Consider the following 13,028-nt stretch of genomic DNA (forward strand, 5'->3'; position numbering starts at 1 on the left):
CAATAATGCTCTTCGAATGTCAGTCTGATTGTGCTGACCGGCGCGGTGGCTCACACCTATAATCCTAGCAGTTTGGGAGGCTGAGGTGGGAGGAATGCTTGAGGCCAGGAGTTCAAGACCAACCTGGCCAATATAGCAAGACCCCATCTCTTAAAAAAGAAAAAGAAAAGAAAAATCTGATTGTGCCACTCTTATGCTCAGAATCCAATGACTTCTCATTAGAATCCTTACTAACAAGGCTCTATACGGCATGGTCTACACCCCATGCTCCCCATCTTTTTCTAGTGCTCTCCCGCTCATTCACTTAGCACCGGCCTACTGTTCTCCTTGCTGTCTTTGAGGCATGCACCTCGGGTCTTCTGCACATGATATTAATCTGCCTGGATTACTGGGTTTCTCCTAAACCTTCACACAGGTAGCTCCCTCACTTCCTTCAAGTCCTTACTCCAAAGATTTTTTTCAGTGAGGACTTCTTTGGCTACCTTATTTAAAATTTCAAATGCTCTCCTCCCTTACATTTCTATTGTCTTTTTTCTGCTTTATTTTTCCTTCTTAGCACTTACCATATTCTGTATTTTACTTATTTATCTTGCTTATTGATGAGCTCTCCCACTAGAATAGAAGTTCTACAAGGACAAGAATTTTATTCACTACTCCAGGATCTACAACAATGCCTGGTACATAGTAAGTACTCAGTGAATATCCATTGACTTACTAAATGAATATATCATCTGTGTAAGAAAAAAAGGTCAGAAAACAAAAGTAACTATTTCTAACAAAGTAAACGTCTATATCCATGCATAGAAGGACGTATTACCAGTTTACTTCTAAGAAAGGAACTGACAGTGGTCTGGGAGTATTAAGAGGGACTTACACTTTATCCATAATGTTTTTCTTTTCTTTTTTTTTTTTTTGAGACAAGGTTTCGCTTTGTCACCCAGGCTGGAGTGCAGTGGTGTTATCACTGCTCACTGCAGCCTTGAACTTCTGGGTTCAAGTGATCCTCCTGCCTCAATCTCCTGAGTAACTGGGGCTAATTTTTTTGTTTTTGTTTTTATAGTAGAGATGGTGTCTCCCTATATTGCCAAGGCTGGTCTCAAACTCCTGCGCTCAAGTGATCCTCTTGCCTTGGCTTCCCAAAATGCTGGATTACTAAACATATAATCAGCAATCCCAGAATGGGAGGCCTGTAGGTGTGAGCCACTGTACCTGGCCTGTTTGAGTTTTTAATGAAAGCATATTCTTATACTACTTAGCTCTTTTTAAAGAGCTAATTTAATTACATTTATGACTATTTTTGTTTCTTTTTCAGGGAAAAGGGAAATAATCTAACAACAACAGGCAAATGGCTAAGTAATTTATGGTATATCCAGACTTCAGAATTTCCTTATGTAATTCTTAATTTTACAGATAATTCAGCTGGGCGTGGTGGCTCACACCTGAAATCCCAGCACTTTAGGAGGCCAAGGCGAGCGTATCACTTGAGCTCAGGAGTTCAAGACAAGCCTGGCCAACGTGGTAAAACACTGACTCTACTAAAAAAATACAAAAATTAACCAGGCCTCGTGGCGTGCACCTCTAGTTCTGGCTACTTGGGAGGCTGAGGATGGAGGATCGCTTGAACCTGGGAGGTGGAGGCTGCAGTGAGCTGAGATTGCACCACTGCACTCCAGCCTGGATGACAGAGACTTCGTCTCAAAAAAAAAAAAAAAAAAAAAAAAGATAATTTGTTAACTCATGCTGTCATTCTGTTAAATCAAAAGTAGCATGACAAAACTATATGATCCCAATAGTGTTTGTGGAAGTACATCTCACTACCATACCCCTCTTCTAACTCCCTGTATACTCCCTGAAGAAAAGAGACCAAAATTATAACATGTAACTAGCAATTTTATAGGGGACAGAGATTATTCTTTTACATTTTTTGGTATTTACTGAATGCTTTAGAATGATCATGTTATCTCTGTGATTAGAAAATTTATCAAAATTTCAAACTAACACAACTGTCACCTTTCTATATTCAACTTTTAATCTTGTCAATATTTTCACTGATTTTTGTTTCTAGATTTTATTAGTTTTTGCTTTTTTCAATCAGAGTTAGCAAATATTCCCCTACTTTTCCTCGTAATTTGTATACCCTTTCCTGTAAACTGGTATTTGTAAATGCTTGAAGCACCCCTTCTCCACTGTGTAATTAATCTTTATTCAGATGTGAACATCTTTTGAATTTTTAACTGTTCATATTCTACAGATCCTTAGGTTTTATAAAAATCTTTCTCCCCTCCAGCCCGGGCGACAGAGCGAGACTCCGTCTCAAAAAAAAAAAAAAAAAAAAAAAAAATCTTTCTCCTATTTTAGCCAGGAACCAAATCCAGTGCTATGTTCTCATTTCTTTAAGTCTGTGGAGGTACAAATGTTATAGAATCTAAAGCTATTCTTCATATTCAAAATTATACTGGACATAATTTTCCCTAAAAGTTTAAACTTATCTTTATAACTCAATCATTTAAATACCATTAGTCTGAGAGAATGTTTTATTTGGTTTCCTCTTCCAAGTTGTTCAGTGATTTTGTTAAAAAAATTTCTTCTTTCAGATGTTCATTTCCAACAGCTGCAAAATGACATTATTTACCATTAATTCTTTTTTCCATTGTTTTCTGGAGTTTCTACAAAAAGATCATTTGCCCCTTAGAGATTTCCAACGTTTTCTGTATAGTCATTTAATATTTATTATTGCCTTGTTCTAGGAATTATTTCTTTTTCTTTTGGTTTATTCTTTTTATCTAAAAGTCCGCTTTCTTTAGTTTCTAATTACTTCATATGTCTTATTTACTAATAATAGTAATGTATTATTTCTTCTAATAGTTCTTCTGGTTACACATCTTCTCTGTTCAATTCCTTTTTTTTTTTTTTTGAGACAGTCTTGCTCTGTCGCCCAGGCTGGAGTGCAGTGGTGTGATCTCGGCTCACAGCAACCTCCACCTCCCAGGTTCAAGCGATTCTCCTGCCTCAGCCTCCCAAGTAGCTGGGACTACAGGTGCCCGCCAACAATCCTTTTTTTTTTTTTTAATGTTTTGCTTTTAGCTATTTTCTGCTTTCCTATCAGTCCACCAAATTTACTTAGACTATTTTTCTTCTTCTCAAGGTATTTATAGTGGTATACTACTTTTTGGGAAAACTTCATAATTTTCACAGGACTTTCTCTTTGTTTTTCCCCTACTAGTTTTCTTTTACTGCTCTAGGGCATGATCCACATGACAAACTATGATTAATGCCATCCATCTTCCTGGCCCTCTTCAGTACTTAAAATATTGAGACTTTTAATGTTTTTTTTTTTTTTTTCCCTAAGAGATGGGGTCTCATGATATTTCCCAGGCTGAAGTGGCTCTTCACAGGTGCAATCATAGCACACTATAGCCTTGAACTCCCGAACTTAAGCAATCCTCCTGCCTCAGCCTCCTCAGTAGCTGGAACTACAAGCATGCACCACTGTGTCTGGCAAGAATTTTTATTTTATGCCTCACCCTTTAATGACTTCTAATTTCATAAGGTAAAATCCACATGCTTTATTATTCACGACGCTTAAGGCTCTGGAAGGTCTGGCTCCTGCTGCTTGTTCCCTGTGCTACTTTCCCCTTTGCTGCTACACAGCAGGTGCACTGGCTTTCCTTGTTCTGGACTCACAAAGCCCCTTCCCACTGCACAATCTTCAAACATGCTTTCCTTGTCCCCGTTTGTCACCTGGGATTGCATCTCATATTTCAGTTTCCTTTTTTTTATTTGAGACAGGGTCTTGCTTTGTTGACCAGGGTGGAGTGCAGTGGTGCTATCACAGCTCACTGCAGCCTCAACCTACTGGGGGTTCAATTGATTCTCTTGCCTCAGTCTCCTGAATAGCTGGGACCATAGGTGTGAGCCATCACGCCTGGCTAATTTTTTTTTTTTTTTTTTTTTTTTTTTTTCTGTATCCCCAGTAGAAAGACTACTGGCTTTTTTTTTTTTTTTTTTTTTTTTTTACTTTTCATAGAGACATGGTCTCACTATGTTGCCCAGGTTGGGCTCTAACTCCTGAGCTCAAGCGATCCTCCCACCTCGGCCTCCCAAAGTGCAGGGATTATGGGTACGAGCCATGCGCCCGGCCATACTTCAGTTTTCAATTTAAATTGTCATTTTACAGAGATATGATCTTTGAGCATCTATGGGTCTCTCTCTCCAAACACAGCATGCCATTTATTCCTTCATAGTGCTTATTCCAATTTGCAATCATTTACTTATTTACTTGTTCATTATTTGTTTTTTCTACCAGACTGTTAGAGGGGGAGCCATACATGCTTGTTCCTCACTGTATCCCCAGCAACTAATATATCACTTGGCATTTAATGCAGGCTCAATAAATACATGAATCAATGTCAGGACTGAATGACTGACCAAATAAACAAGGAAGAAGATACATTCAGCCACAGCATGCATGACATCTGTTACTTCTACTGAGTAAGGTATCAACTTAGCATAATGCCCAGGATGGTGTGAAGTATACCTTCTAATCTAATAGGATGACTCCATCTAATAAGTGATGAGCATGTGCTGTCCTTCCTTTTTAGTGTTATAGACCCTGGAAATCAAACCAGTTGCTCTTCTCTAACATAGGTCTTCCTTGTGGCAAATTACCATTACTAGCTGCATGAAACTGAATTGGAACTAGAAAACATTTTTTTCTGCCATGCCTTCATTTCATGTGAGTGTGTGTTCACTAGGAAAGTCTTTGTTTTACCTTTCTTCTGTCCTCTCATGAACTTCATCAACAATGATATGGGAGACTCCTTGTAGAGCTGTATCTCCTTCTAGCCTTCTCAGCAGCACTCCCGTGGTACAGTATAACAGTCTGGTGGCTGAGGACTTACACAGGAAAGGGCAATATAAACCATTAATAAAATTTTCAAAAAAAGGAAACATTACTGGAAAGCCATTTTGAATGGATAGTGATAAAGAATATTGAAAACACTAGCAGTTCCATTTAATAGGAAACCATACTAAATATAGTTTCTTGCCAGGGACAGTAATAAAATCCTTTCTACTTCATATCAAAATGTTAAGATTTTCATAAAAAGCATTAAAAAACAGTGAATAATGAAATCAGTTCTCAATTTGTCTGCTCCTTATTTGGTTAAATGGATTAAGTCCCACATTCAAGAACATAACAGTCTTTACTAGATGACTTTTGTCAATAAAAAATAAAAAGCTTTACAGAGGAAATTTAGTACAACCAAATAAGAGTGTTTTTTTGTTGTTGTTTTTTGTTTCTGAGATGGAGTTTTGCTTTTGTTGCCCAGGCTGGAGTGCAATGGCACGATCTCAGCTCACTGCAACTTCCGTCTCCCAGGTTCAAGGGATTCTCCTGCCTCAGACTTCCGAGTAGCTGGGATTACAGGCATGTGCCACCACACTCGGCTAATTTTTGTATTTTTAGTAGAGATGGGGTTTCTACATGTTGGTCAGGCTGGTCTCGAACTCCTGACCTGAGGTGATCCGCCCGCCTTGGCCTCCCAAAGTGCTGGGGTTACAGGCGTGAGCCACCGTGCCCAGCCATGAGAGTTCTTATCCCAAGATATTTCTAAAAGGACTTCACCCCTACCGAAGGTGATCATTAATTTAAAAATAACCTGAAAGTATATATCCCAAATTGCCCATGAATCTCCTAACCCCCAGAACTCTTTATACCTAAAAATCATAAATTTCTGTTACCAGGAAATAAGCAGAGCATACAAACCTTGACACTTTCTAACCGAATCTGGTATCCCACGGTCAGACCCACCCTCTCTGCTCTTTCTTTAGCAACACGTTCAGCAACAGAGATTGCAGAGATTCGTCGGGGTTGGGTACAGATGATGTTGGCCACCTTTTCAGGTGGTCCATTCAGAGAATCATCCAGAATAAACTGTGGAATCTGTGTGGTTTTCCCACATCTGTATATTAAAACAAATAAGTCCTAAAATGAAGTTTTCAAGGGCTAGTTAACTAAAGAAGCAATCATACGGAATGAGGAAAGTGATAAAGCTAATTAGAATACAAATTGTTCCGATTCAGGTATTTTCTAAAACAACTTCCTGACTTATTACCTAGAGGTGAGAAATTCTAGGAATTTGCACTCCAATCAAAAGGACAATCAAATAATAGTTTAGTAACATTTGTAAAATTGGGACTATTGAACAGACATTAGATTAAGGTCTGTAAATGCTTCTAGGAATGTAAACTCTACACATGAACCCTAAAGAAAAGGAGTATTAGCTTATGATTATCAAAATATTTTACATTTTTCCCTTTGATATATATTAATTTGGCTATGATTAGGCTGAGGTTAAAAAGATAAACTAGATGATACGAATTGTTACCATATCACTGAGTCTGGACACAAATGTAATTATTAAATTGTATAATCTTGAATACATAACTAAATAAAGTCTGCAACTTGTCCCTGCTAAATAGGAGAATGTAAAACAGGAAAAATAATGCACCACAATTAAGTTGTTTTTAAAAGAAAAATAAAGGCTGGGCGTGGTGACTCACACTTGTAATCCCAGCACTTCAGGAGACTAAGGCAGGTGGATCACTTGAGGCCAGGAGTTCGAGACCAGCCTGGCCAACATGGTAAAACCCCCCTCTCTACTAAAAACACAAAAAAATTAGCTGGGTATGGTGGTGCACCATAGTGGTGCACCTGTCATCCCAGCTATTTGGATGGCTGAGGCATGAGAATCACTTGAACCCGGGAGGCAGAGGTTGCAGTGAGCCGAGATCATGCCACTGCACTCCACCCTGGGTGACAGGAAATCAGAATAAATTTAGAAGATAAAAAAGCTTTCAAGCTAAATGTTCTAGAACTATCCTTTAAATTTAAACATGAGCCTTGTTAAAAGTCTTCAGCTGGATGTTTTGCCTTATTTCTCAAGGCAGAGGTATATAATGTCTATAAATCCAGTTAACAGTTTTTAACAAGTTGAACTGGTTATGGTAACCAGGGTGCATATAATATTTATAGATGAAAGCTGCCAATGAATAAACTGCATTCTTACCCAGTCATACCACTTATGACAACCACCTGGTGCTTACGCAGTAAGTTAAGAATGGTTTCTCTTTCTTCCCAAGCAGGGAGTGATTGTCTCTCTTGCAGAATGGACTGGAACTGTCTGGAAGCCTAATAAAATCAAAGATAAGACATCATTGGGTTACTTCTCTTTTTTTTCTTTTTTTCATTTGAGACAGAGTCTCACTGTGTTGCCAGGCTGGAGTGCAGTGGTACAATCATGGCTCACTCCAATCTCCACTCCAGGCTCTAGCGATCCTCCTGCCTCAGGCTCCCAAGTAGCTGGGACTACAGGTGTGTGCCACCATACCTGGCTTTTTGTATTTTTTTGAAGAGACAGGATTTCACCATGTTGCCCAGGCTGGCCTCAAACTCCTGTGCTCAAGTAATCCACTTGCCTTGGTCTTCCAAAATGCTTGGATTACAGTTTTGTTTTTGTTTTTGTTTTAAATTACAGAGACCGAGTCTTGTTATGTTGCCCAGGATGGTCTTGCACTCCTGGCCTTGAGTGATCCTTTGTTGGATTTGTTGGGATTGGATGTAGAGGACTTTATTCAGAATGCTGCTCAGAGAATCAGTCAGAATGAGCTGTGGAATCTATACATTAAATAGTTTTCCAACATCTGAATAAACTGAAAGATTTTCTGAGTGAAATAAAGCCCTCTTGCTTAGCACATATCCAGTTCTTCCCAGCAAGGGTCTCTATACCAACACTGTCCAATGGAACTTTCTGTGTTGATGGAAATGTTCTATACCTGTGCTGTCCAATACAGCAACCCCTGGCCACATGTGGTTATTGAGCACTTGAAATGCGAAGAACAGTGTTACTGAGGAACTGAATTTTTAATTTTAATTAATTAATATAAACAGCCAAACATGGGTAGGGGTTACCATATCAGACAGCATAGCTCTAAACAGTATCAGATTTTTACCTAAATCAATAATAGAAAAGCACTCACTAAAGCATTATTTTTGGGCAGTCACTACAACTATATAAATCAATTTCATATTTAATGGCCAATGCTATAAACATTGCCTTGTTTATTAAAACTCTGGCTGTACTTTTGAATACTGTAATAACTTTACAGGAACATGCCATTTCCTATATATAATTTTATCATAAACTTAGCACACTGATCAAATTGAATATCTCATTTTTCATTTCTATCATCTACAGTACAATTTATATACATTGTGATGTTCTATGGGTATTGCACTACATATGTGATGGTGTTATATGGTGTCAAAAATCAGACTGACAGAACTTTAGAACTGGAAGTGCCCTAAGAGAGCATTTAATCCAATTCCCATATTGGTTAAGCAACTTGCCTCTGCCCTATCTCTAACTTTGCCCTCAGGGTTCACTTATGAATTCTATTAAAATAACCTTCATGTGAATGGGGTAAAAACAAAATAGACTTTAGAAACAGAATTGGCTAAACCACTCACTAGCTATGTGACCTTGGGCACATTATTTATCCTTTGAGTCTTTGAAACAGGGTAAAAGTCCTTCCTCATCCTTCTCCGTTTATATATTAATTTTTTCTAATGTAAATCGCAGTATTTGTATTGTTTTGTTTTTAGAGACAGGGTCTCATTATGTTTTCCAGGCTGGCATTATCTCCTCCTGCCTCAGCCTTCCAAGTAGCCGAGACTACAGGCATGTGTTACCATGCCCACCTGGCTCTAACCCCACAGTATTTGTTTTTGTTTCGTTTTTTTTTTTTTGAGACGGAGTCTTGCTCTGTTGCCCGGCTGGAGTGCAGTGGCGCAATCTCAGCTCACTGGAATCTGCACCACCCAGGTTCAAGCGATTCTTGTGCCTCAGCCTCCCAAGTGGCTGGGATTACAGGCACCTGTCACCACGCCCGGCTAATTTTTGTATTTTTAGTAGAGACGGAGTTTTGCCATGTTGGCCAGGGTGGTCTTGAATTCCTGACCTCAGGTGATCTGCCTACCTCGGCCTCCCAAACTGCTGGGATTACAGGTGTCAGCTACCGTGCCCAGCCATTAAACCACAGTATTGATATTCCTTTTACATACCAGATTGTCCGTCACAGTACCAAAGGCACATGATTCTGAGACCATTTGGCATATATGTGTGTGTCTGCTACAGGATTTTCCAAAACCATCTAGCATATGCACTTAAGTTTGTTGTGGCCTGTAGAAATTTTGACCACTCAGGGAGAAAATGAAACAAAAGAATATTAGGGAGGGTAGCCAAAGCGTCCTAATTCCTAATCCCATCATCCAGATATTAGGGAGGCAATGCTACTCATTCTCTCGCATACCCTACCTGTTTCATTCGGAACTGCTTGCAGATTTTACCATTTTCAGCATGTACTGACTTTGCCTGCCAGTCATATCTTTTGGAAATCTTTTTCTTAAGGTTCACATAGCTTTCATTCTCTACTATAACAGGTGCAGGACCTTCATCCTCATCTGACTCCTCAGATTCTGATTCTTTTTCAACTTGAAGGAAATAAAAGAAAACGTTTCAATACAGAGCCCTTTCTTTAACAAAACGGGAAAGTCGCTGTCTAACAGAGTATCAAGTCAAACAAAAAGTCAAAATGGAGAAAAAGTTAAAACTTGAATAAAGTAAGTTCATTCATTTCCAGTATTTCTATTGCCAAAGAACTTAAAACGCATCCTCAAGTAAACTTTTATCAAGCATAAGTGGTTATTTTTAAATCAAGTTAAAAACAAAGTAACATTAACATAATTAGCAGTGAATGTTTCAACTATTTGCAAGTGTCCCCAAATCCTACAACATAAAACAACCCAAATGTCTATCAAATGATGAATCGATGAACAAAATGTGGTATGTCCACATAACAGAATAGTCCTCACTAATAAAAAGGAATGCTGTACTGATATGTGCTAGGACATGGATGAACCTTGAACACATTATGCTAAGTGAAAGAAGCCCATCTCAAAAAGCTGCATATTGTATAATTCCATTTCTATGACATGTCCAGAGTAGGCACACCCATAGAGATAGACAGCAGATTTGTGGTTGCCAGAGGCTGGGGGAAGGGGTAAATGAGGAGAGACTGTTATGGTACATGGGTACAGGGTTTCTTTTGGCAGTGATGATAATGTCCAGGGATTAAAAGGTGGTCATTGTTGCACAACTCTGTAAAAATCCAAAAACATTGAACTATATACTTTAAAAGAGTGAATCTTACGGTATATAAATTATGTCTCAATAAAACTACTATTTTACAAAAAAAGGCCATGGCACATAATTGTCATTTCCCAAGGAACATATTTGAATCCCATGCCCTAGAAGCTGGCATCTGGGAGTGGGTTGGGTGGTTAGTGAGTGAACCTGGCTAACTGACCAGCCCTAACATCTCAGCACAGCATCACTATTCTCTACTCATTGAAGTTTACCCAAGGACTCTTACGTTTCTTTTGTTTCTCTGGAAGAAAGATAGATAGCAACAAATAAAAGAGGACCCTTCCTTCCCTTCCTTCCTTCCCTCCCTCCCTTCCTTCCTTCCTTCCTTCCTCCTTCCCTCCCTTTCTCTTTCTTCTTTTCTCTTTCTTTCTCTTTCTCTTCTTCCTCTCTCTCTCTCTCTCCCCCTCCCTCCTTCCTTCCCTCCCTCTCCTTCCTCTCCTTCCTTCTTTCCTCCTTTTTTTTTTCTTTTTAAGAGATAGAGTCTCACTCTGTCTCCAAGACTGAAGTGCAATGGCTCACTGAAGCCTCTACCTCCCAGGCTGAAGTGATCCCCCAACATCAGCCTCTTGAGTACCTGGGACAGAGTGCACGACCATGGCTGACTAGCTAAGAAAATATATATATTTTGTAGAGATGGGGTCTCGCTATGCTGCCCAGGCTGGTCTCAAACTCCTGGGCTCAAGCAATCCTCTCACCTCAGCCTCCCAAAGTGCTGGGATTACAGGCGTGAGCCACTACACCCAGCAGAGAATTCTTTGAAAGGGGCTTACTTGTGGTGTAAGAATCTGCACAGTAGGCCATGTGTGGTGGCTCACACCTGTAATCCCAGCACTGGGAGGCTGAGGCAGGTAGATCACCTGAGGTCAGGAGTTCGAGACCAGCCTGGCCAACATGGTGAAACTCTGTATCTACTAAAAATAGAAAAGTTAGCCAGGCGTGGTGGTGGGCACTTGTAATCCCAGCTACTCAGGAGGCTGAGGCAGGAGAATCACTTGAATCTGGAGGGCAGAGGTTGCAGTGAGCTGAGATTGCACCACTGCACTCCAGCCCGGGGGACAAGAGTGAAACTCCATCTCAAAAACATAAAAAGAATCTGCACAGTAAACCTGGATCTAGACTAGGCTAGAAGCCTGCACAAGTATTTGAGGATTTAGGGATTCATAGAGCTATCCCTAATGAATTCTGGGGATCTAGTATACCAAAAGCAGGAGGGTACGGATAGTGGTATTGAAAGCAAAATATCTCTAAAATTTCATTTGAAAGTAATTCAGTATATAATATAAGAAGTAATCATATGAAAACCAAATGAATTAAATAAAATAGATTTTCTGAGAAGGTACCTTAAGGTCCTTCCAAGCCTCAGATTTTATATGGTTAAAATAAACACACATCACAACAAACTTCAACTCAGGAAGCCTATCCACAGCAACACAACTGGGCCTTAAGCAACACAATTGAGCCTTACAATTAAAGTTGGACACAATTACAGTTCAGGGAATTCTCATTCCCTTTTGCCCATGGGACTGAATGGCTTGTTCAGCTTGTTCAAGATCACTAAGCCATCCTGGATCAGCTTTAAAAGCTTTGACTTCTAAACCCATCATTCTGAATGCCTCCCTCCACAAGATCAATGCCTTACATACCTTCTGGAATTTGATTAGAAACAAAAGAATTATTTGGAATCATTGGTTTATGACAGGCAGGATTATTTATTCTGGTCCTAGAGGGTACTGGCAGAACGTTCATGGGAGGGACACTATACTTGTGATGGGTATTCGTTAGTAACTTGATTATTTCCGATTCTTCCTCTAAAAGGGTTATCAAAGAATATACAACAGGTTCCGAAGTTTCCGCAAATGTCAAGGCCTTGTCATAAAGAAACTCAGAAATATGTAAACGACAAGCCAGAGGTAGGTTCTCATTGGTGGAATAAAATGCCACGAGGGGAGCTTGGTAGGGATATTTGTGGTCTTTAGAAAATCGAATTTCAAGTTCATATAAAAAAGATCCATCTTCATTAGCATTAAGATGAGAATCATCTACACTTCTTTCTATTCTTCCAACAATTTGATTTGGGGGCACTTCATGTTTGAATTTGCATTTCGATCCAAATTTACAATTTCCTTTGAGGTAAAATTTACAGATTTCAAGTGAATTCTCTTGTACATTTTTGGTACTTTCTTTTGGCTTGGATTTGCGGAATCTACTTGTCAAATATTCCAGTTCTAATCCAATGGTCCAGACTCTGTTCTGAATTCTTTCTATAAATTTTTCTCCACAGATGGACTTGAGAGCAAACGCCTCTTCCTGTCGCTGTTCCATACACTCATCCAAGCTTATCTGGTTGACTGCCTCAGAGATCTTCATCCTCTCTCCAAATGTCTCTGAAAAACACTGGGTAAGGAGATGCTCTAGTGATGCTCCCACATCTCCATCACACATCCTCAGGACTGCTTGACAGCGTTCAATATTGAAACCATACCTGTCAAGGGCAAAACATGACAAAAATGGCATATAAAAAGCAGTATCACACCATTACAGTAAAATTCATTTAAATATGCTTATATGAAGTTATGACTATACATAGGCAGGGCTTGTATTTTGAAAAAGCAACCCTGATAACAATAAGCCGTCCTGAATGACCCCATCTGATAAGATAGAATATTAGGCCTAGCAGGCTTTGCTGGAACCCACAAAATAGGAAAGTACACAAAGAGGGGTAGTGGGTTTCTATGATTTCAGTTTCCTTGAATTCTTTCC

At 39.4% G+C, this 13,028-nt stretch overlaps 1 protein-coding gene across 4 annotated transcripts in view; it reads right to left on the reverse strand.

Annotated features, from left to right (window-relative positions):
• The window catches only part of LOC105464878 (DExH-box helicase 57), a 77,101-nt gene that overhangs the window by 51,688 nt on the left and 12,385 nt on the right, over positions 1-13,028 (reverse strand). For all 4 annotated transcript variants that reach the window (XM_011712990.2, XM_071076551.1, XM_071076550.1 and 1 more), the window contains exons 5-9: positions 11,912-12,750; positions 9,378-9,553; positions 7,071-7,192; positions 5,768-5,963; positions 4,772-4,896 (exon numbers count right to left, since the gene is read on the reverse strand). In XM_011712990.2, the coding sequence (XP_011711292.1) occupies positions 4,772-4,896; positions 5,768-5,963; positions 7,071-7,192; positions 9,378-9,553; positions 11,912-12,750 (1,458 nt within the window). The remainder of the gene's footprint in view (positions 1-4,771; positions 4,897-5,767; positions 5,964-7,070; positions 7,193-9,377; positions 9,554-11,911; positions 12,751-13,028) is intronic.

Source organism: Macaca nemestrina, chromosome 13 (assembly GCF_043159975.1).
Source record: "Macaca nemestrina isolate mMacNem1 chromosome 13, mMacNem.hap1, whole genome shotgun sequence".
Lineage (NCBI taxonomy): Eukaryota > Metazoa > Chordata > Mammalia > Primates > Cercopithecidae > Macaca > Macaca nemestrina.